General features: G+C 41.0%; 1 protein-coding gene across 1 annotated transcript in view; it reads left to right on the top strand.

Annotated features, from left to right (window-relative positions):
- Positions 1 to 957: 957 nt before the first annotated feature.
- MAL (mal, T cell differentiation protein) overlaps positions 958 to 25,291 on the top strand; it is a 45,190-nt gene continuing 20,856 nt past the window's right edge. Inside the window, exon 1 of the mRNA XM_027853927.1 lies at positions 958 to 1,224. Coding sequence (XP_027709728.1) covers positions 1,132 to 1,224 — 93 coding nt within the window. The 5' untranslated portion in view covers positions 958 to 1,131. The remainder of the gene's footprint in view (positions 1,225 to 25,291) is intronic.

The following is a 25,291-nucleotide window of genomic DNA, read 5'->3' as shown; positions in this document are numbered from 1 at the left end:
TAAACGCCAGCCCTGCCACACTGCTGCAGGTGTGGCTTTCGGAAAGGAAAGAGCTGTTTAACTGTAGTACCTAGTGCGAGAGTGCAGGTGGATACTGCAGGGGGGCCAGAGGGCGGGGGAGACCAGTATACGGAGGAGACCAGTATACGGAGGTCTAGTGGAAAGATCGAGTCAGAAGAACTGGGTTCGAATACCTACCTGTCTATTTCTTAGAGGCTCACAGAATTTAGTCCTTAAAGGGACCTGAGAAGTTACTCAGTCTTAGTAGCTTCATGACCTTAGATAAATCAATTCACTTCCCTGGACCTTGAGGTTTTCATGTGTAAAATGAGGGGGTTGGAATAGACGATTTCAGAGGTCTTTACCAACTGTAAGTGGGCAAGTCATACCTTCTCGGTGCCCCCAGGCAACTCTAAGACTGTCAATTACCGAGGAGATGAGCAACCTACTAAGGTAGGAGTTCCCTAAACCGATGAAATCACAGGTTCCGTCTCTCTTTTCTAACTCCAGTTCCTAAAATCCAGTGAAATGTTATTCCCCTTCTCATCCCCGCACCCCTCTGCCACACCCACGCACACGACTCAAGGGAACACAATTCAACCCAAACCTTCAAAATCCAACACTGGAAACACTCTGACCCCTGAGAGAGCCGGTCCCCCTTCCCTAGAGACCGGACAGAGGGGCCCAGATTGGGGGGTTGAGGCGGGCAGGCACAGAGACCAGCCGCAAAGTCGGGAGTGCACCCCTCTGGGGCTGGGCCGGGGGCTCACTGCTAGCATCCCCGGGGAGGGGGGGAGTCTCCGCTGGCCCCGTCACTTGAGCCCAGCGCCCCCACGTAAGGATTTGGCAGAGTCTTTCTGGTTCTTCGTCTACTCTGCACCTTCAGGGAGGAGACACCTGTTGCGTGATTGATTGATTGAGGGGCCACACCTCCCACTGGGGACGCCAGTCCCTCCTTCTCCTTCCTTCCCCTCCTCTTAATCCTGGGCGCCCTTGGCCATCGGGCCAGTTCGGAATTCTCCAGGACAAGCGGAGAGAACGGGTAGAGCTGGGCAGTGGAAGGACCTTCTCTGTGCCCCAGAATAAGCAACAGCAGGTGCAGCTGCAGTTACAGCCTTGAAAGAAGTGAGGATGGCCCCTGCAGCAACTTCGGGAGGCGCCTCCCTGCCCAGAGGCTTCTCTGTTTTCGTTTCCTTTCCGGACCTGCTTTTCATTTTTGAATTTGTGAGTTGGCCTTTAAAAATACCTGTTCTTTCCTGGCTGTGGGGTAGAGGGATGAGGAAAGAAATAACACCTACAGACGTGACAGGCTGTGATGCTGCTGCTAGCCCTTCTGTGAGTGTCAGGACTCTCCCTACTCCTTAGACAAGTTGAGGAGGCACAAAAATCGTGCTAATACCGGCTTTGTTTTCAGCACTTTCCCATTTCCCAGGCGCTTGCCTCTCAGGAACCCCGTGAGGCACCCAGTTCAAATATTGTCCTCCTTTTACTGATACAGAAACGAAGGCTCAGAAAATTGAAGTGATTTGCTGTAGCTATGTAGAGCTAGGATGTAATTACCGGTCTCCTGGTCCCAGTGCCAAAGAGTCTTGCACAAGCTGATAAGAGTCTTCCAGCCCGTGAGCTCAGTCATAAACCTGTTTGAGCCTCCCCACAGTCATTTAGGGCTGTAGGCTTTCTAGAGTTTGGAGATTTCAGACTTTTCCTCCGGCAACTCAAATTGGCCAAATTGATAGTATAGGTAGAATCAAAAGACTCCCATAAAGCTGTCATTCTTAAAACTAGAGGTTTATCCTGCTTAGCAAGTGCATGCTTTGGTCCCAAGGTCCTTTTTGCCTTTAAAAACAAAATTGCCTTAAAACTATATTTATTCAGAGTGTAGTGTAAGGAGATCTGGATTTAGAGTTAAAGGATCTGAATTCAGATTTTGCCTGTGCCACTCACTACCGGCATGACTTTAGGCAAGTCACTTGTTCTAACGATCCTATGGCCTCTCTGTGCCTCAATGCCTCATCTGTAATTACGGTCAGCTGATCAATTTTTTTTTTCTTTCTTAGACTTTGCTAAATGCTATAACATAAACAATTTGGGGATACCACAAAACATTGTTTTAGAGAACTACCTAAGATCCAAATGCAGTTAAAAAAAAAAACAAACCTTGTTAATATGGTATTAAATGAAGCACATTACCTAAAAGATTCTGAATGTGACTAGTTTTAAGTAATTTTTTAAGGTTTGTTTTTGAACTTATAATGACCAAATGGAAACATTGTTATATTTTCAGTTGAAACTCCAATTATTTGTTTTGTAACATTGCATACATTTCTTGATTCTTGTCCTGATTCCTAAACTTTTTAGGGATTTTTTAGAACTTTTGTAAGGTCCCTTGATGAGAGAAATATAATTTGAATCACTGTCAACTGTGAAACTTGGAAATAAACACTTGATTTGGTTTATTATGGCATTAGCTTATGAAGGGTGGTGGAGTAAATGATCTCTAATGCCTCTTCCAGCTATAAATCTGATTGGGGGGGGTGCCTGGAATACTGAGGGGTTTTTTTTAAAGTTTTTTATCAGTCAGTTAACAAAAATTACTAAGTACCTACCATATTCCAGTCACTCTGCTAAGTACTGGGGATACAAAGAAAGGCAAAGGAAAAAAAAAAAACTAAACCCAGTCCCTGCTCTCCAGGAGCTCATAAGCTAATGGAGAAGTAACCAACTATGTGCAAACAAGATATATACAGGGGAGATATATTGAGGGGAGTCTCAGAGGGAAGGCATGAGAATGAAGCAGAATTGGGAAAGGCTTCTTGTAGAAGGTGGAATTTTAGCTGGAACTTGAAGTAAGCTTGGGAGACTAGGGGTAGGAGATGAGAAAGAAGAGCATTCCAGGCTTGGGGGACAGTCAGTGAAAATGCCCAGAATCTTGTGGGAGGAACAGCAAGCCAAAGAAACTGAGTGATTTTTGGACAGAATTAAATATCTGAGTGGGATATGCTATAAGGACTTGGGTTGGTTGTTTTTTGTTTTTGTTTTTGAATCCCTAATTCAGAAACTGTGGGGCTTGTTTATATGTACCTATCTCTGTAGATTTGGATAGCTTTGATTTGAAAAGATTACAATAGAGGCAGCTGTTTGCATAATAATAGTGGAGTCTCTGCTCTTAGGCTGGTGCTTGAATCGTTGGAGGCTTAAGATTCTCCTCCCACTATAGTCCGTGAAAGTTGTGTGACCTTGGGCAAATCTCTGGACTTCTCTGGATCTCCATTTCCAGGCTCATTGTGTCCTCTATGACCTTGTTCAAAGGGAAGTTAATAAAGACTACACTAGTTGAAAAACTCAATGGAAATTCTTATGGAATTTCCCTTTTGGATACATGTTAGAAAATAACTAATGATCACCCAATTTCAACACTTGGACACCAGCCACCACCTGTTGGATTTTGCTGTGTGCTTGTGTTACCAGCTGCCAAGAATTGTTCATTTGCTTTTGTTACCCTTGGGCAACCACAAATCAAACACAGTTGTTCTTTTAAATTCTAAGCCATGTGCTCAGATTCTATAAAGTTTTTGTGTGGAAAACTAATTAGAGAGGGGTAGGGAATGGAGGAGATAGTCCTGTACCGTGTTGAGGGGATATAGTAGAATATGAACTCCTTCAGGGATTAACCGTCTCTCTTTTATGTTTGTATATCCAGTACCTAACATACATAATAGGTACTAGTTGGGGTTGGTACACAGTAGGGGCTTAATAAATGCTTACTGACTAATTAATAAGTAGCTTCCCGTTATCCAAATCAAAAACTGAAATGTGTTGATGAAAGTGGCTTTCAGGATATTTTAGTGGTTTTTAAAATAACTGTCTCTAGGGACTCCTTAGAATTTTCCTATTTAGGTATCATGTAACCATGTTCAATTCAATAAAAATTTGAGGAGTACTTACTGGATGTAAGTACTATGCCAGGCAATTCAAGGGCCTAAGACACAGTTCTTGCCTTTAAAAGACTTTGCAATCTGGTAGTGGTTAGAGGAAGGAGAGTGGAGATGTTTGGGGGTCTCTACCACCCCACACCAACTGAATTCTGTGCCACTTGCACAATGACTAGTTAAGGTAATAAGAGCCATGTAAAGTGTTCTGGGGGTCCAAAGGCAAGAGTGATCACTTCCAGTGGAAGAAGTGGATTGTGGAAAGCTTCAGGAAGGATGCAGCCTTTGATATGGGTCTTAAAGGATGGGCAGGATTTCAACTGGTAGAGATGTCAGGGTGGGAAGAACATTCCAAGCAAAGCAGAATAGCACAAACAAAGACAGGGAGACTAGGAACCACAGGGTGTGTTCAGGGGTGGATGTGAATAGTCCAATTTAACTAGAAGGTGGAGTATGTGTAGAAGGAGATAAGGCCAGAAAAAAATAGGTTGGGGCTCGACCATGCAAGGCCTTGAATGCCAGGCTGAAGTGTTAGGACTTAATCCATAGGTAAACAAGAAACTCTGTTTTTTGTTTTTTTTTTTTTAGAATGGGACTGATAAAATCCAAGTTTTGTTTTAGGAAGATCAATATGGGTGGCATGTGCGATATGATTTGGACTAAGAAAACTAAAGATAGAAAAATAAGGGTCTGAACACTGAACAGGGGTGGTAGCTATAGAAATGGAAAGGAGAGACTGAGAGACAGAAACCTCATAGAGACCGAATTAGAAAGGCAATATAACTCAAAAGCAAGTGGGAAAAGGGTGGTGCCATTAACAGAAGTATAGAAGTGGGGAGAAGAAAAAGATCCGCTTTGATTTTGGACTCGTTATTGTTCGCTTAATCATATGGCAGTCCCACTTTCAGATCAGAAATTGAACTGTTATCTGATTCTTTGTGACCTCATGGATCATAGCTAGCCAATACTATCCCTGGGGTTTTCTTGGCAAAGATGCTGGAGTGGTTTGCCATTTCTTTCTCCAGTAGATTTAGGCAATTCAGTTCCAAAATAAGTCGAGAAAGAAGAGGAATTCTGGCCAGAAGCAGTAGGTGATGGCCTTGGGAAGGGGAGCCGGTGGACTGATATCTGGGGACCTGAGAGCCTGCCAGATGGGAGAGTGTCCCCAAATGTTCTGTGTCAGGCACCAGAGTCCTTGTTCGCCTGCATCTTGCCTCCTGCCTCTGTGTCTCAGGTCTGGCTAGAGGCATCGAGCTGGAAGACTACAGGGTCCTACTTCTTGGCAGGTGTGGACAGAGGAGGAAAGGGCAGAGGGAGTAAGTCAGTCAGCAAGCATTTAAGTGGGTACCTATGCCGGTCCCTGTCTCACCAATGGGGCTGGAGGAAGGGCATTGATGCTCTTTTTTCCCCCTTCTCTCCCACACACCATCTTGGCACCTTTGCTGCTGCTGTTCCCCAGGCCTAGACTGTCTTCCTTTTCCTTAGTTGCCTCTTGAACTCATACTCATCCTTTAAAGTCCAACTCAGAAGGGATAGCCTCCTTGAATCCTCCCCCCCAGACCTCAAATAGCACTTTGTTTTGCAACTCTGACCAGTCCACTGAGCATATAATAATATGTATTAAAATTATTTCTGTATCTTATCTCCCTAGAAGACACTAAGTTCCATGATAATAAGAATCCTGTTTTATCGAAATTTTATATCTCCTCAAGAGCCTAACATAGTTAACTACATGCTATACAGTCTCAATAAACATTTGTTGAACGAATTAACGTTCCCTTAGAAACATTATTCTGCATTTTACTGATGAGAAAACTCAGGCAAACAGGGTTTAGGTTTAAAATTAATAGAATTTTAGAGCTAAAAGGGATTCTAGTGGTCACCTAAACCAACCATCTATTTTTATAGATGAGGAAACTGAGGTCCCGAAAGGGGCAAATCCAGCATGCTTCTCACTACTCCTCAGAAATGATATCAGCAGGACTAGAGAGCAGTTCCAATGTACTTGCCATTACAGTGGGCTTGGGTTTGAGGAAGGGCAGGGCACATGTTGATGACTCCGGTCTCCACAGGAAACCAGTGGAGCTGAACAATGAACTTTTATAAAAATTAAAAAAAAAAAAAAAGAAAATGAGATCAAGAGAAGTGAAATGAAATCTCTAAGATCATAGAGCTAATAAGCAATTTCAAATAAGGGTAAGTGAAGGGCTTGTTCAGCAAGCACTTAACTGACTTCAATGAATTTGAGTCTTGTGGCCTACATGAATATCAGCCAAGGGTGTTGAAAGAAATTATGACTGAACTGTTTTCTGTAATCTTTGAGAAATCATGGACAATGTGAGCATTGTTGCTGGCCTGGAAGTAAACAACCATTGTCTCCATTTTACAAAAAAAGAAAGAAAAGGAGGAGACAGTATATAATTCAAGCTATAGGCTGGTAAGGTTGACATAGAATACATAATACATTATTAAAGGAATGTTTTGTGAGTAATTAGAAAGGGAAACAGTGATCGCTACAATCTAGCTTAGTTGTATTAAAAACAAGTCTTACCAGACTAACCTCATTTTTCTTTTAATAAGACTACCAGACTGGTAAAGCAAGTGAATGACATATATCTGTGTTTTAGTAAAGAATTAGACTGTTTCTCACAGTGTCCTTGGGGATAAGATGGGTAGGTTTGGACTGGATGTAGTTATATGGATTCAGAACTTCCTGAAAATGACCGTGCCCAAATAGTGGTGATTAATGGATCAATACCAACCTAGTAGAGGTATATAGTGATGTGCCATGGGACTCTGTTTTTGACCTTGTTCTGTTTAATAATTTTATCAATGATCTGAATGAAGGCAAAAGTGGTATGCTTATCAAATCTATATATAATATAAAGCTGGGAGGGATAGTTAATATACTGAATCAAAAAGCCAGTATCCTCAGGATTTAGTCTTGACAGATTCAAACAATGGGCTGAATCTTTTACTAGACATAAAGGAGTTGATGACAAAAGTTTCTTGATCATTTCAGTGGGTTTAAAGGGTGAGCCATAGTTTGGGACTTTTGAAATAATTTCCCTATGAAAGGTGGATATGCCCATAGGTACCTTATTCAGAGCACAAAAGATATCTCCTTATTAAGTTTCAGTGACTGGAGCTGTTCTCTTTTAATTAAAAAGGTCCTTCTCTCTTTTAATTATTTCCCATTTATCCTGTATCTACATAGCTTGTTTGCACATATGTTTGCTTGATTCCTGCCCCATTGGATTGTGTGCTTCTTGAAGGCAAGAACTATCTTTCACCTCTTGTTATATCCCCAGAACTTAGCACAGTGCCCGCCATGCAAAAGGGGCTTAATAAATATTTGACTTACTGGCTGACATTCCCAGATGACTACATAGGACTTTGTGAGAAGGTGGGGTCCTCACCAGAGTAAGAGAACCGTATTGTTTTCTTCCTGACTATTGAGAGTCCTTTATGGGTTTTCTTTATGAGCTCCTAAAAGTTCTTTGAAATTTATCCGTTTTCAGTGGGGTGAAATAAAGTTGTCCAACACTCCGTGAGCTGCATTTTTCCCATTGTGTGCTTGTGTGTTAGCTGGAGGACTTTTTCGCTCACATCTTTGTTGTTGTTCAGTTGTTTTTCAGTCCTGTCTGACTCTTTGTGAATCCCATTTGGGGTTTTCTTGGCAAAGATACTGGAGTAGCTTGCCATTTTCTTCTCCAGCTTATTTGACTGATGAGGAAACTAAGGCAAAAAGAATTAAGTGACTTGCCCAGGGTCAAACAGCTAGTAGGTGTCTAAGGCCAGATTTGTACCCAGGTCTTCCTGACTCCAGGTTCAGTGCTCTATCTGCTGAGCTATCTAGCTTGCCGTGATCAGGTAAAGTACAAGAAGACTGGAAAAATATGAGTAAGCGACAGGATGTAGAACCTGGAGTAGCAAAGGCTTAGGAGGAACATCACTACTGAACAGCTGTCCTGTAAGAAGAGGGATTAGATTTGTTCTTCTTGGACTAAGAAGTCAGAATTGGTAGCAATAGGTAGAAGTTACAAGGAGGCAGACTTTGGAATCGATATTCCTGTGCTGTAGTGAGGTCTGTGACCTCACCAATGTGGTTATTCCTTTCAACAAAAATCCCCAATTCCTCTTTGCCTGGCCATCATCAGTACCTAACAGTTAGAAATGTCCCAAATGAAAAGGGCTGCCCCTGAGCGAGTAACAAATTGCCTATCACTGTAGGCCTTTCAGCTGAGACTGGGTAAGCACTCGTGGAATACAGGGTATTGTAAATATGATTCATGATCTAGGTAGATTGGATTAAAGATTGAACTTTAGAGGTCCTTCCTTTCAGCTCTCCAATTCTGTAATTCTAAATAGTAAAGCTGAGACTGAAACCTAGTTCCTGGAACTCTGAATGCAGAGATGAAATGATTAGTGTGCTAATAGGTCAAGAGCTGGAGGATGCCTAATCCAACTTCCTCATTTTACAGGTTAAATAATTTGCTCAAGGTCATAGGTGATAAATATCGGAGGCAGAATCTGAACCCAGGGCCTCTCATTCCAAAGTCAGTGTTGTTGTAGTATTTCCTGAATTTGAAAAGCTTCTGTGAGCTGGCTGGACGGGGTGGGGCACCTGACCACCATATTGTTTTGCTTTGTTGGTGAGAGGTAGAAAGGAAAGAGCAGTCCATTTAGCATCATGTGTTCAAATTCTTAGCATTTGTGCAATTTAGGTCTAGTCATTTCACCTCTCTAGGCCTCAGTTTCCCAATCTTTAAAAAAGGGGGACTTGGCTATAGACATATAGCCAGGTCCTGTGGCTATAAATTGAATTGAAAGTCAAGTAACTTGGGATCTTATCCCTACTCAGCCATCTACCAGATATGTAATCTTGAGCAGTCACTTAAATGCGATGTGCCTTAAGTTCCACTCTGCAAAATGTGAATGATGATCATAGCTGACTTGCCAAGCTCTGTGAGTGTTTGTGAAGACCAAATAAGCTAGGAAGTGGCTGAATAAATTATGGCATATGAATGTGATAGAGATCTATTGTGTTATAAGAAGTGATGAAGGGGGCAGCTAGATGGCGCAGTGGATAGAGCACCGGCCCTGAAGTCAGGAGGACCTGAGTTCAAATCCAGCCTCAGACCAAACACTTGACACTTACTAGCTGTGTGACCCTGGCCAAGTCACTTAACCCCAATTGCCTAAAAAAAAAAAAAAGAAGAAGAAGTGATGAAGGGAATGATTTCAGGGAAGTATGGGGAGACTTGTATGAATTGATGCAGAGTGAATTGGGCAGAACCAGGAGAACAATTTATACAAAGACAGCAATATTTTAAGGACAAATGGCTACAAAAGACAGAAAAATTCTGATCAATGCAATGACAAGCCACAATTCCAGGGAACTCATGATGCTGCCCACCTATTGTCAGCAAGTGGATGACTTAAAGTACAGATGGACATATATAAAATTTGGATATGGCCAACACAGAAGTTTGATTTTGCTTAATTTTTTTTCCCTGCATGTAATAGGAATTCGTTTTTCTGTCTTTCTCAATGTGGAGGAGAAGGTACAAAGGAAAGATTTTTGTTTGTGAAAAAAAATTAAGACTAAGGCATTAGATCTCAGAGTGCTCTAAAACATTAAAAATGGAATGTAAGTGCAAAGGATTTGTTTGTTTATATGGTGTGTGTTCATATTTATGCTAATGATGACCTAGGGTTGGGAAGAATAAAGGGAGAAGGAGAATCTGACTACCTCTGGGAGTTCTTTGTTTTCAAATGCCATCATAATTAACATTTATCTCCCATGTAGGTTACATGCTACTGGATGATCTTTATGCATTAGTCACTAAATCGACTACCATAACTCCAGGCTGAATTTAGGAAGGTGGGCCACACTTAGAAGACTTTGGGGCTTTATCCTGTTGGGGTGCCAAATCATCTTGTATTCAGAGGTGCCTGAGGGATGATTAACGCCTTTGGTTTCTGAACTCCAGTGCAAGGGGGCTCATGTAGGGTTCAATTGGGAATCGATTCAGTCCTCCAATTCAGCTGTTCAGTCACTTTGAACATCTTTCATTTGATAAGCATTTATTAACATTTAATATTAACACTTAATCATGCTAGGCATGATTTAAAAATTCTAGGCCCGTCCACTTGAGTAAATTCCTATCAAGGGCTTATTATTGGCAGACCACTAGAGATACAAAGATAGAACAGAACAATGCTTGTCCTCAAAGAGCTTAGATGGGGGATGGGGGATCCGATATGTAATGCAGATAAGAAGGTACAGAGTCATTTGAGGAGGGAGAAGGCATTACCATTTAGGAAGATTAGTGAAGGAATGAAGGAAGCTAGGGATCCAAAGAAGTAGAGGTGAAAAAAGAGTGGTGGTGGAGTCTTCTTGACATTCTTCCTTTCCTCCTTCCTGAGACACTGAGGGGCAGTCTGGGGAGTCAATTGGAACAAGGAAGACCTGGTGCTAGCCCAGATGATCCAGGGCCATTCTGGACTAGATTGGACCTCCAGTTCAAGTTTATATTCCTGACCTTTGGAAATATAATAAAATATTGCTTTGTTAACCATACCTGCCAAAGCTCCAGAGCAATCCTAATACCATGTGCTTTTAATGGTATTTTATAGAAGAGCTATGCTTTATAAGACTGTGTGACCTGATTTGGGGGTTGGAAACATGGGTAAATGTATGTTTTACTGTTTTCTGCTCCCAAGATTCTGATGTGGTAACTGACACCTTTATTTCTGAGTCTACAAATAACAACTCTCAAAGCCATGAATAGAAATTATTTCGCTCAGGACAGGAGGAGTTGGGAGAAGGGAGAAGGTGACAGTTCAGAGACAGAAACTTTGATCATTGGTAGAGTTGTGCTAAGGAGAACAGGGCAAACTAAGCCCACTTGAAAGCTTGGCTTTTCCTCTGTCCCCACCAAAATTGGAGAGAAAGTGCCCCAGCGGCAGGAGGAACAGGGCAAGGTGCAGGGACAGTGATGGAGTGGGGCAGAAGAGTGTCATGCTTGGATGTCAACACCCTGGGCCGTGGCTCCATTTACCTGTTCTGCTTCCAACTTTGCCAAATAACTTCAGAATGTTCCAGAAAGCTTGTGTTTCAAGGAAAATGCAAGGGGAGGAAGAATATATTGGTTCTCCATAAAATCCCAGGAGCAGGGCTTTTCTCAAGATTATGGTGCTCAGCCACTTTGATAATAAAGGTATTTTAAATTTCCACCTGGACAGTTAGCCAAAGGTTCTTTAAACAAATTATGACCCCTGCCCTTCCAAAAAAAAGTGGAGTCATTATTTTCTATGCTAGTAATGCACTCATTTATTCCTATGTAAAATTTAGCCAAAGCCACCATCTTTCTGCTTTCTGCTTCTTCTTTGTTTCATGATGCTGTGTATGTTTGTGTGAGTGCTCACACAAACATACAAAGCATCATGAAACAAAGAAGTGCAATGCACTCACATGTGCTAAGGATTATGAACAGCTGGTGTTGTACCCTCTAGCAACTTCTGTTTCAGTAATGAGAAAAATAATAATAGCTGAAATTTACATTGCATTTTCACATATATTATCTCATTTGATCCTCACAGCCCCATAAGGTAAATCATTCCCTTTTTACAGAACCTAAAGTATCTTAATTCACCACAAGGTTAATTTAATAGGGTTGGATCTGTCTCTCAGTCAGTATTCCAAAATGTTGACTTGCAAGTCAATTGTTTGGAATGCTTTTCTCCATAGAAGCAGTATCATCATGTTACAAGGGCTTGGGTTCCTACACTAGTCAACAGAAGACTTTAACTCCCATACTGTAAAATCTAATGACTCCTCAGTGTTGTTTCTGAGAGGAAACACATTGGTAGTAGAGTGTGAGTCATTATTTCTCCCATCAGTGGGGGACAGCATAGGGCTAAATTAGCATGTGAAAGGAAAGCTGTAAAAAAAAAGTCTGTGTCTTAAGCTAGTCTGTGACTAGCTGAGCTAAGGATGCTGGTATGTTGCATAGATTTTCTGTGTTTGTAGTCTCCTAGACTATAACATAAACACTGGGATCCCTCCTCTGGGCACCTCCTCTAAGGTAAGGTGACCCTGGACCCTCAAAGACTATGCCAGAAGGGCAAGATCTCTGGCACATTCCCCCCAAGCCGAGAAGTCCAAGGACCAGCTGAGTTGAGGTCACAGAGGCTCATCATCGGAGGGCTAAACACTAAGTGATGAATTTTTTCCGCTACAGTGACTAGAGAAATCTGTCTACTCACTACTCAAGCACACATACTCCTGGGTTTTTCTACCTCTGAATCTCTGCTCCCACCTTTCCATCCACCTCCCTTTTCCTTTGGCCTGTCTTAATCTTATCCATCATTCATGAACCAGTTCAAATCTTTCCGTCTGTAAAATGACCCTATGACCATCCCCACCTGCCATCTCCCTCTTCTTATTTATTGTAATGCCTTATGTTTGGTTTTGTTTGTAATTTTGATTTTTGTTTGTTGTAAATTATTGTAATTAAAGGATGACCTTGAACCAAGCCACTTAACCTCAATCTGCTCGGGTGGTATAGTGGACCCAGCACTGAACTTAAAGTCAGGAAGACCTGAATTCAAATTGCACCTCAGAGGCTTACTAGCCGTGTGACCACAGGCAAGTCATTTAATATCTTTGAGCTTCAATTTCCTCATTTGTAAAATGGAGACAGTATCCACTCCTAGGGTTGTAGTGCGGAGCAAATGAGATAACATAAAGAGTCCGGCAAACCTGAATGCCCAATAGAAGTGCTGGCTATTATTAATCTCTGTAAAATGAAGGGACTGGACTACATGGCTTCTGAGATGCCTTATACTAAGGCCCAATAATCCTAATTTATCATTAAAAATGATTTTTAAAATCTCAACAAACATCAACAATGTAGTAAAAATGAAAAAATTCAAAAAATTCTAGACCATAATTTTTTTTAAACTTTTAAAATAATTTTTTCTGTGTCCCCTTCTACTCCGTTTTGAGGGGGTTAATACCATACTTATTATTAAAAACAGTGCCGACTAGCACAACAATCTGTGCTTGAATCTCTGCTTAGACTACTAAGTCTAGTCGACCAATCTTTTTCTGCCTTGGCCTAGTCAACCAGTTTTTCTCTTTCTGATCATCAATGTCAACTTCAATATGTGCTATATTCTATTTTATTTTATTTTATTTTTTTATTTTTAGGCAATTGGGGTTAAGTGAGTTGCCCAGGGTCACACAGCTAGTAAGTGTCAAGTGTTTGGTCTGCGGCCAGTAGGTGCTATATTCTAAAAGCCAGTGGATAGGGTACTGGATTTGGAGTCAGGAAGACCTGAGTTCTAGTTAAGTCAGAATCTTTAGCTGTGTGACTTTGGGCAAGTCACTTACCCTGTTTGACTGTTTCCTCCTCAATAACAAGGGGATAATAATAGCACCTATGGGTAACTAGGTGGCACAGTGGATAGAGCACTGGGCTTAGAATTGAGAAGACTCATCTTGATAAGTTCAAATCCACCTTCAGACACTTACTAGCTGTGTGACCCTGGGTAAGTCACTTAACCCTGTTTGCCTCAGTTCTTTATTTGTAAGAGGACTTAGAGAAGGAAATAGCAAACTACTCAAGTACCTTTGCTGAGAAAATTCCAAAATGCGGTCACAAAGTGTTTTGCAGACCTTAAAGCACTATATAAATGCTAGCTAAGATTAAAAAGTAAGCCACGATGGAAGAAAAGAGCGCAAAGCTCCTTCTATAAAGGACATATCTATAAAGTATGGTAGTGATGTGATTTAATCTTTCCGTATTCCAAGGCTTTACTGTCATCTGTTATCTGGATATTTCAGTTAAAATTATTTGACACATCTAATTGTGCTTGCATAAACACAGCCTGAATGAAGTAGAGGGCTGAGCAAAAACCCCCTTAAAATGCTACTTTTCCTGCAGTTACTCAAGTGTTAACAACTGGGCCCTTAAAGTCTCTGGGAACTCTGACTCTAGAGCTCCTGACTGCTTTTTCTAGCTTCAGTGTCGCTGTTTGGGGTCATCAGTTATGCAAATTATGACCCAAGCCTATCTGTTACGAAACTCTTACCCAGACCATGGTAGAGTCGCTGCTACAATAGCAAAAACAATTAAGATATAAAAGCAGTGTGAAAAGTAATGAAGGGAATCGAGTCATGGAATCCTTCTCTTTCCCCACACACAAACTGGCACCTGAAGCTATACCAGAATGCACCCATTAAAGGCAGAGACAACCATATATTACACAATTAACTCAGCAAAAGAATATTTTTTTTTTAAATTAAAAAAAAAAACCTTACTTAACTGGGTAATTGTAGAAGAACACGCATTTTGCTTTAGGTTAATTGGGCTACAGAAACACCTATATATCAAGAGTGTGAGGATTTTAAAAAATAAGATTATTTAAAAGGAAGGCATTTTTCCTATTTTCCTATTCTCCTCTTCCTCTGCGCCCCTAGCCTAGGCAAACAGGTTTTTCTGAACTTTCTTGTTCTTTGTTGTTGCTATTTCTGATGCCAAAACCCTGACAACGTTTGCTTTCAATAACAGCATTTATGTGTCTGAGGCCGAATTTGAACTCGGGTTCTCCTGACTCCAGGGCTGGTGCTCTATCCACTGTGCTACCTAGCTGCCCCTGGTTATCAAATATGCAAAATGAATACAAGATGGTTTGGGGAGGGAATTCACTAAGGTGGGAGAAGGTGCTTCATGTGGAAGATGGTGCTTGACCTGAGTCTTGCCATGCTTCTTTGAGTTCTTATTCATCATTGCTTTTGGTGTACTATTCTATGACATCTATGCGCCACAATCGGTTTTGTGTTTTTCAATCAGTTGCTATCTACTCTGTTGTCAGCTTTTGCTGACGAAAAAGTGTTGTTGGTAGGAACATTTACGTATCTGTTCTTGTTCATTTATTTTCAGTCATGTCTGACTCTTGGTGACCCTATTTGGGGCTTTCGTGGCAGATACTGGAGTAGTTTGCCATTCCCTTCTCCAGCTCATTTTACAGATGAGGAAACTGAGGCAAGCAGGGTTGATGACTTGTCCAGAGTCCTACAGCTAGCAAGTGTCTGAGGCCAGATTTGAATTCAAGAGGTCTTCCTGACCCACTGCACCACCTAGCTCCCTATCATATTCTCTTTTTGTCCTTAACCTCCTTGAAAACCCCTCTTTTAACAGATGAGAAAACTGAGGCCCAAACTGGTGAGATGATTCCCAAAGGCACGCAATTAGTGGTATGGCCATAGCTAGAATCAACAGCATAAGAAGCTAGTGGGAAGAATGGATGGCTAATGGTTAGTGGCCCAGGGTTCTGATTCTGAACAGGGCTATCCTTGGGCAAAATTGCATGCTGTGCGTTTGTGCACATGGGCTTTCATTTATCTGCTTCTGAAGCTATGCCTATGGGGCTCAGCGGGGTACAGGGAGAAAGTCAATGTAGAGCAGTGGAAAAAAGGCTGGCTTTGGAGACAATGAACCTGGGTTCAAATCCCAGCTCTGTCATTTACTATCTATGTGATGTTGGGCAAACTCTTTGGACCTCATTTTCTTGTGTATAAAAAAAAAAAAAAAGACGTGGGGATTAGATTAGATGACTCCAGATTCCCAACTGGGCCAGCTTTGTGGCACAAGGGATAAAGTGCTGGGCCTGGAGTCGAGAACACTCATCTTCCTTAGTTTAAATCCAGCTTTAGAAACTTACTAGCTGTGTGACCCTGGGCAAGTCACTTGACCCTGTTTGCCTCAGTTTCCTCATCTGTAAAACAAGATGGAGAAGGAAATGGCAAACCCCTCCAGTATCTTTGCCAAGAAAACCCCAAATGGGGTCACAAAGAGTCAGATATGACTGAAAAGACGACTGAACAATAAAAGATTCCAGCTTTAGCTATATGATTGAAAGTACATTACAGTGACTCGGGAGGAGACCCGGTAGAATAGGGAGTTGCTTCAATAATTGCGACGTATCAGCTTCACAGGATCTTAAGTAGTTTGGAAGGACATTAGAACTTTAAAGTATTGTTGTTCAGCCTCTACCTCATTAAACCATTAACTCATTGAACAAGTTAATGAATGCCCAATGTGTCTCAGATGCCTCCTTTCTAATCTGGGGCCAGTAATGCCCCTGCTTGGCTGTTTCCAGATATGTGAGGATAATAAAATGATAATAGATTTCTAAATGCCTGGAGATTGTCAGAATCAAAGTTCCGTATTAAGTCAAAATTTTGGTGATGTGATTATTAATCACTCACCAGGAAAGCAATACAGCACAGCAGAAAAACTAGGAGCCAGGAGAATTGGATTCTAAGCATGTATACGTATTCATATAGCATTTACTATGTGCTAACCACTTTACATGTATTAGCTCAGTTGATCCTTACATCAACCCTGTGAGGTAGGTGCTGTCATTACCCTGATTGTAGAGCCAGATTTGAACTCGGACCTTCCTGACTTCAGGCCTAGGGCTTTATCAGCTGCCCTATCAAGGTGCACTTCCCTTCCCTTCCCTTCCTGTCATTTCCTCTCTCTGGGTTAATTTCTTTAATGGAAAAACAGGGGATTAGATTATAGGATAGCCCCTTGTAGTAGAGATTTTACTACCACGTTTCAGAAAGGTAGCTTTGACTCTGCTTAACGGCTTTCTTTGTTGAGATTTCGTGTTTTATTGGCCATTATTCTATAGGATGCCCATGGCCCGACAGGTAAACACCGCCAATACAAAATATTGAAATACTTCCTTATGTCAAAAGATATGCTTCTGTGTTTTCTGCTTGTCTGAGAAAACTCGTTCTCTCTTCCCATCATGGAAGAGATTCTGGGAGTAGCTAAAGAACGGTGGCATCAGGAGAAAATCTGGGCTGTTGAATCATAGGCAACTTAGAGTTGGACGGGACCTCAGAGACCATCCAGTGTAACCAATGCCCAAATAATAAGAATGCTGCTGTTGTTCAGGCATGTCTGACTCGTCATGACCTCGTGGACCAGAGAATGCCAATGTTGTCCGTGGAGTTTTCTTGGCAAAGATACTGGAGTGGTATGCCATTTCCTTCTCCACTTGTCAACTCTTATAGTGGAAATTCCTTTCACGTATGGATTGGACTTAATGATGATTGAGGTCCTTTTCTTCTCTGAGATTCTGTGGTTCTTTGGCTCTAGGTCCAGCCTTCCCTCCATTGCCCAGTGGCATTTAGGTGTAGAATGAAAGGAATGAGCCTTCTGAATCAACCTTATCTTCTCTGCCTCCTGCTTTTAACAAATATTTGGCTAGGGTTATCCTGAGATCTGGGATAAAGTTGACTTCATATGGGTAAACCAGTGACTTATCTCTCTGTGGTAAGCTACTATATTTGTCCTATCTCTCAGTTCACATTACAGATATGGGTGGGGTGGTATCCTTCCCTTCACCCCTAAAACAAGCTTTTGGTCCCATCAGTTCACACTGAGTTAATTCCCACACATTAGGAGGCTATAGTCCAGAAAAGAAATAATGAGGGCATGAACTATGTGGTGGCTATGTTTGAACCATTTTTAAATGGTGCCCAACCAAATGGCATTTTTGTTTTAATGGGAGATCATGCACACATATAAAAGATTACATATCATATAAACAAAATGAACATCAGATACTTTGGGGAGAAAAGGCATTAACAAGTAGGAAGATCGGGAAAGACTTCATGTGGAAGAGAGCACTTCAGTTGAGTCTTGACCATGTTGTTCAAATGCCTAAGAGACTATTTTATGGAGAACTCAGGCATACAAGGCAAGTACTCACACAGAGGTCAGAAGAAATGATACAAGGACACTTTCAAGGTCCCTCTAAAGAGCTTTTCAGTCACTTATGAGGCGTGGGAGACACTGGCAAAGGACCCCCCAGCTTGGCGTGCCTGCATCAAAGAAAGTGCTTGTTCTGTGAGCAAAGCCGAGTTGCGGTAGCTCAAAAGAAACATGAGACGTGCAAATTTAGAGACATCTCCACTCCAAATGTTCGTGTGGACTATTTGCGGCCGACCTGCGGCAAAGCCTTCTGAGCTTGGGTCGGTCTGATCAGCCACAGTCAGACACACTGTAACTTGACCCTGACATAGTGATGTCATTTTGGTCCTCTTCGAGCACAAAGGCCAGCAACCAACTGATGGAAACCAGGGATTCCAAGAAGCAGAGATGAGCAGGGAGATCATTACAGACATGGAGCTAGTGCAAAAGACCAAAACCCAGAGCTAGAGTGGTGTACGTGCGGAATCACGCGTAGGCAGGCAGCTGATGTGACTGGATCACGTTGGGGAAGAAAGGAAACAAGACTGGGAACTTAACGAGGGGATAGGTTATGAGAACATTGATACTGGAGGCAATAGGGAGCCACTGGAGCTTTTTGAACAGGGGAGTGACGTGATGAGACCTAGACTTTAAGAAAATCACTTTGAAGAATGGATTGGATTTTGGAGATGCTTGAAATAGGCAAGCTAGAGCTACTGCAATAGCCCAGGCAAGAGGTGATGAAGACCTGAACTAGGGTGATGGATGGGCGAGTAAGAGGAAAGAGCATGAGGCTGTAGAGGCAGAAACAAGGTTGGATATATGAGATGAGTAAGAAGTTCAAGATGGCACCAAGATTGCAAACACGGATAGTTGGTGAGTTGTCGGTGGCCTCACCAGTACTAGGAAAGTTCAGAAGAGGAGAGAAAAGATAATGGGCAAGGTACAAGACCTCCTTGAGTCTCTCCTCATCTATAAAATGAGGCGATTGGACCAGATAACTTCCAAGTCAAAATCTATGATCCTATGGATCAGGGAAGGATTCAACAAAATGGTATGGTACCTTTGCTAAGCCTTGAAGGGAGAAAAGAATTCTGAAAAGGAGAGAGGGCAGGAGGATATTGGCCTTTCTGAATGTGTGGGAAATGAATGGTGTGATGCATTTGGAAACTGCTCATAGTCCAATTTGTCTGGGGCATAAAGTGCATGAAATAGTATGTGAAATACGACTGGACAGGTAGATGAGAGCCAGATTAGAGAGGGCCTTAAATACTTAAAAATTGGGAGGGCTAAAGAGTTTACAGTTTATGCTACGGACAATAGTGAGACACAGAAGGGTTTTGAGTAGGGAAGTGATATGATCAAATGTGGGCATTAAGAGTATTTGAGGGCACCTAGGTGGCGCAGTGGATAGAGCACCGGCCCTGAAGTCAGGAGGAACTGATTTAAAATCCAGCCTCAGACCAAACACTTGACACTAGCTATGTGACCCTGGGCAAGTCACTTAACCGCAATTGCCTAAAAAAAATAAAAATAAAAATAAAGTTGAATTCTATAATTTTCTTAGATCTTATTGACTTTGGGTAGCAGCAGACCTGAGCCCTGAACTAGGTCTTCTGACTCCAAATCAAATGCTCCTTCTGCAAATCTTTTTTCTTCTAATTCTTTGACAGCGGTGACTGGAAGGACGGTATTTTTTAATGGCCACCTTAGGCACTCTGCATAGGAGGAGGGCTCTGGGGAGACAGAACTCTGACATTCTAAGTGTGGCTTAAACAATCTTCAGTGATTTCTTGTTGCCTCTAGGCATAAAATGCAAACACCTCGGCTTGGCATTTAAGGTTTGCACAACTTGGTTCCAGCTTCCCCCTCCAGACTTAGGACAGACTTCTCCCTTTCATGCACCCTATGTTCTAGTCAAGGCAGACTGCTCAGTGTTCCTCAAACTCTGACTTCCATCTTTTGACACTCTGTCATCATACAGACTGTCCCCCATGCCTGGAGAGCATTACCTCCTTTCTGCCTCCTCTTAAAACTGTTTTTCAGTGTCTGACTCTTTGTGACCCCATTTGGGGTCTTCTTCACAAAGGTCCTGGAGTGGTTTGCCATTTCCTTCTCCACAGCTGGTAAATGTCTGAGGCTGGATTTGAACTCGAGAAGATGAGTCTTCCTGAGTCCAGGCCTGGCACTCTATCTACTGTGCCACCTAGCTTCCCCTCTTAAACACTGCTTCCTTCAAAGCTCTGCTCAGGTGCCACCTCTTAGGGGAAGCATTTTCTGATTCTTCCTAGTTCCTAGTGCTCTTTCCCATCTCACATCATAATGGTCATATTGATTGGTTTTCATGTTTATCCCTTAGTAGAATGTAAGTTCCTTGAGGGCAGGCTGTGCTTTTTTGTTTACCTTTGTATCTCCAATGCCTAGCACAGTGCCTTGAACATCATAGTCACCAATCAAACCACTGGAGTGGACTAGATATTTAAGTATGAAATGAATAACACATAAACTTGTCAAATTAGTGTTACCTCTGTCCCTTCCTGAGAGGGATAAGAATTTGATTGGCACAACATTTTGATAGGCTGATATTGTGTGCTTTAAAATTCTAGGGGGCAGCTAGGTGGCACAGTGGATAGAGCACCGGCCCTGAAGTCAGGAGTACCCGAGTTCAAATCTGGCCTCAGTGACCCTGGGCAAGTCACTTAACCCCAATTGCCTTAAAAAAAAAAAAAAAGTTTTATCAGGCATTCAGAGGGGTATGTTTGTTAAGGCCAGTATCACAAATGTCTCCAATGGGGAAAAACAATGAGCAAATTCATTGTTGGATTTTTTGGTGGTAAAAGAGGGAGAGGTGAGAGAGAATAAGCATTTATTAAGTGTCTACTATGTGTTCAGACACTGGGCTGAGCACTTTAAAAAATATCTCATTTGATACAACTCTGGGAGGTAGACACCATTATTATCCCCATTTTACAGTTGAGAAAACTGAGGCAAACAAGGTTAAGTGATTTATCTAGGGTTACCCAACTAGTAAGTATCTGAGGCTGGATTTGAACTCAGTTCTTTTTGACTATACGCCCAATGTTCTATCTACTGAGCCACCCAGCTGCCTACTAGGTATCATAGAGTAATGGGAATGAACATTGGATTTGTAGTCCAGATGCTTAAGTTTAAGGATACCTGAGCTCAGACACTTACTAGCTATGTGATTATGAGTAATTAACCTAACCTATCTGGGCCTTTATTTTCTCATCTGCAGATTGGGGATAATTGTACTTTCAATGCCTATCACATGGGGCAACTATAAGGAAATGTTTGTTTGACGAACTTTAAAGCACTTTAGAAATGTGAATTAGTATTGTAGCTCATTTTCGTCTCCAGGACAATTATTCCTATATTAATTTTAGGCCTGCTTTGATCCAGTTCAAATATTTGGGCCTATTCATTCTTAGGTATGGCCTTTTTGAGGATTCAATCATTTCCCAGTTCTAGGTCTTAATTGTTTGTTGGGGAAAGTGTCAAGATGAAAATAGATAAGAAGCATTTGCCAATTGTCCAGGTAAATCCAAATCACTCAATCAATAAGCATTTATTAAGTGCCTACTATGTGCCAGACACTGTACCAATTGATGAGGATTAAAAAAAGTTAAGGCAGTCTGTAATCTCAAGTTCACAGTCTAATGGGGGAGATGACATGCAAACAAGTACGTACTAACAAGTTACACACAACAAGTCACATACGAGATAAATAGGGAATAATCAACAGAGAGAAGGCATTACAATTGAGTTTTTTGGAAAGGCTTTCGGTAGAAAGTGGGCTTTTAGCTGGGACTTGAAGGAAGCCAGGAAAGCCAGGAGGCAGAGACAAGGAGGGAGAGGATTCCAGGCATGGAAAACAACCACTGAAAATGCCCAGAGCCAAGAAATGCAGCATGTTGTTTGAGAAAAAGCAAGAATACTTTCAGCAGGCTGGGAAAGGGTTTCCTGAGTAGCTTGCAGATGAGATTCTTTGAACATCCTGTGGGCATCCTACTTTTCAAGGCAGCCACACTCCTACAGTGTGGTTACAGCTTATTAAGAGAGGCAGCAGCTGGCATTGGCACAGGCCCGAAATGGAAGACTTTTGACGTGTAAGGAGTTTTCATAAGTTTATGTGATTACTTTGGAATTGTAAATGAAAGCACAGTTCATGAATCTTCTAATTCTTCCTCTTTGCTATCAGTATTATCTATGAAACATGTCTGTATCTTGGCAGAAATATCATATGTCATCTTTCCAGTAGAAGAACATTTTGCAAAGATCAGAAGCGAGGGGAAAATGGCTTTCTCATGTGTAAACCAATCTGACACAAATAAATATCTTTAAAAGCTACGTAAATAGATTTAAGGTAGCTGGATCCTGGAACAGGGAAGAACAAATGCCAATTCCTATTATTTGTAGCTCTGTTATGGAGGGTAGTTATTTATTAGCTTACAATAAAATCTTATGCCTTGATCTATAATCGTCACTATAGGGAAAAAATAATAAATGACTCCATCTCTACTAAGAAAAATTAGACTGAAATTTACCTCTGCTTATGAAATAAGTCATTCTTAAGTGCAGTTACTAAACTCTTATGAATTAAATGGATGCTAATTCAAACAAACAAGTGACTGCACAAATATATACACACTCCAGTACACGTATATCGAGAATTTTTCTTCCTGCTCGGGTAACACCACCTATCTGAAGACACACACACACACACACACACACACACCTATTTTCATTTGACTAGAAACCTATTGTGTCCAAAAAGCAGAAAATCTGATTATAGTTTATAGGATTTTGTTGATCCTGTATTTGTAGACACTGTTCTCTAGTTCAATTGAGAATGCCTTATTAGCAATGGCTTCCAAAACACTAGTGAATGCTTTCTTGGTGATCCAAGCATTTGTTGACATTGTAATGTCCCCTCCCAGAGAAGCTGGCCAAAAGTTGGCCAACTGAATTCTAATTCCATTGCTGACATAGGTTTACCAGCAAATGCCCCGTTGCTGCGTTCTTAGTATCAGTCCTGAGCTGTTGTATTTCACATACAAATGTGATAATGTGTATGAAAGCATTCTGATAAATTGCAAAGAAATCTGAAAGCACAAAGGTCATTTTTGTTGTATCTAACTTTACTTCCAACTAGGGGATCCACAAGGAGACTGTATCCAAGCTCTACACAGCCTTAACTTTGTGCCTGTACTTTTTTTGTACTTTTTAAAAATTTTAAACTTAAATACAAAATAAGAAAAAAAAAACAAACTTAAATACAAAATTAGAAAAGAAAAAAAACATTGCCAGGTGCACAAAGGATTCAAAATATAAAAAGGAGCAGATTAAAAATATAAAGCAATAAATTTCACTTTCAAGAAAGTCTATGTAATGAATACTACACATAGAGAAAAGATGGACAGCTCTGAACACTATTTCCTTGTAGGTTTTATTTTGTTCTCTGCTGTGCACTTTTTACTTTGTTCTTTTTTTCCCTCCTTCCTCCTGTTCCTCCCCCAGGAAGGCTACAATTAAGCATGGATACATTTATATTTATATATTTGTGTGTGTGTATACACAGATATGTATATGTGAATGTATCTGTGCATATATATGCATACATTCATACATATACATGCATACACCTATACATATTCACATTATACACAAACCTATTTATGTATACACATAGACATATATGCTTACATCCAAATATACATATACCTAGTTATCTATAATCCTACACATATATACAGATATATGTTCATATAACTATGTAAGACTGTTTCTCTGAGGGTGGATAACATCTTCCTTCCTAGTTAAAATCTTTCCATATTTTACTGAATCCACCAACTCATAATTTCCTACATCACAGCAATATTCCAACCTTATACTGTCTAGTTATTTCAAATAGTCTAAAGCATTAATATGACTGACATATAGTGTTGTAGTTTCCCTGTTCTTCTCTTTTGATTAAATCTATTTTAGCTTTACCTTTATCTGAGATCATGATTACCACCCCTGCTTTTTTTTTCCCCAATAAATTCTACTCTTGATCTTTATTTTATATTTGTGTATTTCTCTTATTTCCTATCCCTCCTGACTCCTCTACTTTACTTCTACCCACTACCTTCCCCTCCTATTACTTAACCTACCCCCCTCCAAAGATCCCTCCCTTATCCTCTTCCCCTCCACCCTTCCCCCTTGATCTCTCATTTCTATCTGAATTTAGAAGACATATGTTGGTCCCTCTTTATCCCATTCTCATTAATCTAGACAACCTTCTATACTGTCCCCATCCTATTCTATCACCCTCTTATTTCATTATAAATTTAGAAGACTTATTCCTTTCTAAATGTATATATTGTTCTCTCTTTAACCCAGATCTGATGTGAGTAGGGTTCCCTTTAAAAATCCCTCCCCCTTTGGGGCAGCTGGGTGGTGCAGTGGATAGAGCATCGGCCCTGGAGTCAGGAGGACCTGAGTTCAAATTTGGCCTCAGACCAAACACTTGACACTTACTAGCTGAGTGACCCTGGGCAAGTCACTTAACCCCAATTACCTAAAAAAAAAAAAATCCCTCCCCCTCAATCCCCTTAGCCTTTTATTTCTTCCTGAATTTAGAAGAGTTTTATGTCCTTCTAGATATATATGTATTGTTTGTTCCCTCTTTAACCCATTCTCAATGAGAGTAGGGTTCCACAACTACCAGACCTCCCCCCATCTAATTCCTCTGTGTCAATTCTTCCTCTCCCACCTCATTTGTTTAAGATAAATTAGTCTTTTTACCTTTTACTAGATGGTATTACTTTTTAGAATCCCATCATACTCGGCTATACCCTAGTCTTTCTTTTGAACTACCCAATTACTAATTATAATCTTAGAATAAACAGTCTGTCCTTATTTGAGTCCCTTGTAATTAGTCTTTGATGTTTACCTTATATTTCTCTTGGGTCTTATGTGTCAAATTTTCTATTAAGTTCAGGTCTTTTTGCAATAAAATCCTGAAAGTCTGGCAATTCATTGAATGTCTATTTTTTCTTCATTCAGCATAATGCTTAACTTTGCTGGGTATGATATTTTCAGCTGCAACCCTAGTTCTTTTGCTCTTCAATATATAGTGTTCCAAGACCTGTGGTCTTTTAATGTAACTGATGCTAGGTCTTGTGTGATTCTAACTGTGGCTCTACTACATTTGGATTGGTTTTTTTTGTTGTTGTTTATTTGTTTCTTGTAATATTTTCTCCTTGAACTGAGGGTTTCAGAATTTAGCTGTAGGTTTTCCTGGTGCAATCTCTTTCAAGGGGCAGCTAGGTGGTACAGTGGATAGAGCACTGGCCTTGAAGTCAGGAGGACCCGAGTTCAAATCCGGCCTCACATCAAACACTTGACATTTACTAGCTGTGTGACCCTGGGCAAGTCACTTAACCCCAATTGCCTTAAAAAAAAAAGAATATAAAGAATCTCTTTCAGGTGGTGATTGGTATTTTTTTTCTATTTCTATTTTCCCTTCTTGTTCTACCACTTCAGAACAATTTTCCTTATTTCTTGTAGTATTCT

Source organism: Vombatus ursinus, unplaced genomic scaffold, assembly GCF_900497805.2.
Source record: "Vombatus ursinus unplaced genomic scaffold, bare-nosed wombat genome assembly UNPS02010219.1, whole genome shotgun sequence".
Classification (NCBI taxonomy): Eukaryota; Metazoa; Chordata; class Mammalia; order Diprotodontia; family Vombatidae; genus Vombatus; species Vombatus ursinus.
Note: the sequence above shows the minus strand (reverse complement) of the source record. Positions and strands in the feature narration are given on the sequence as shown.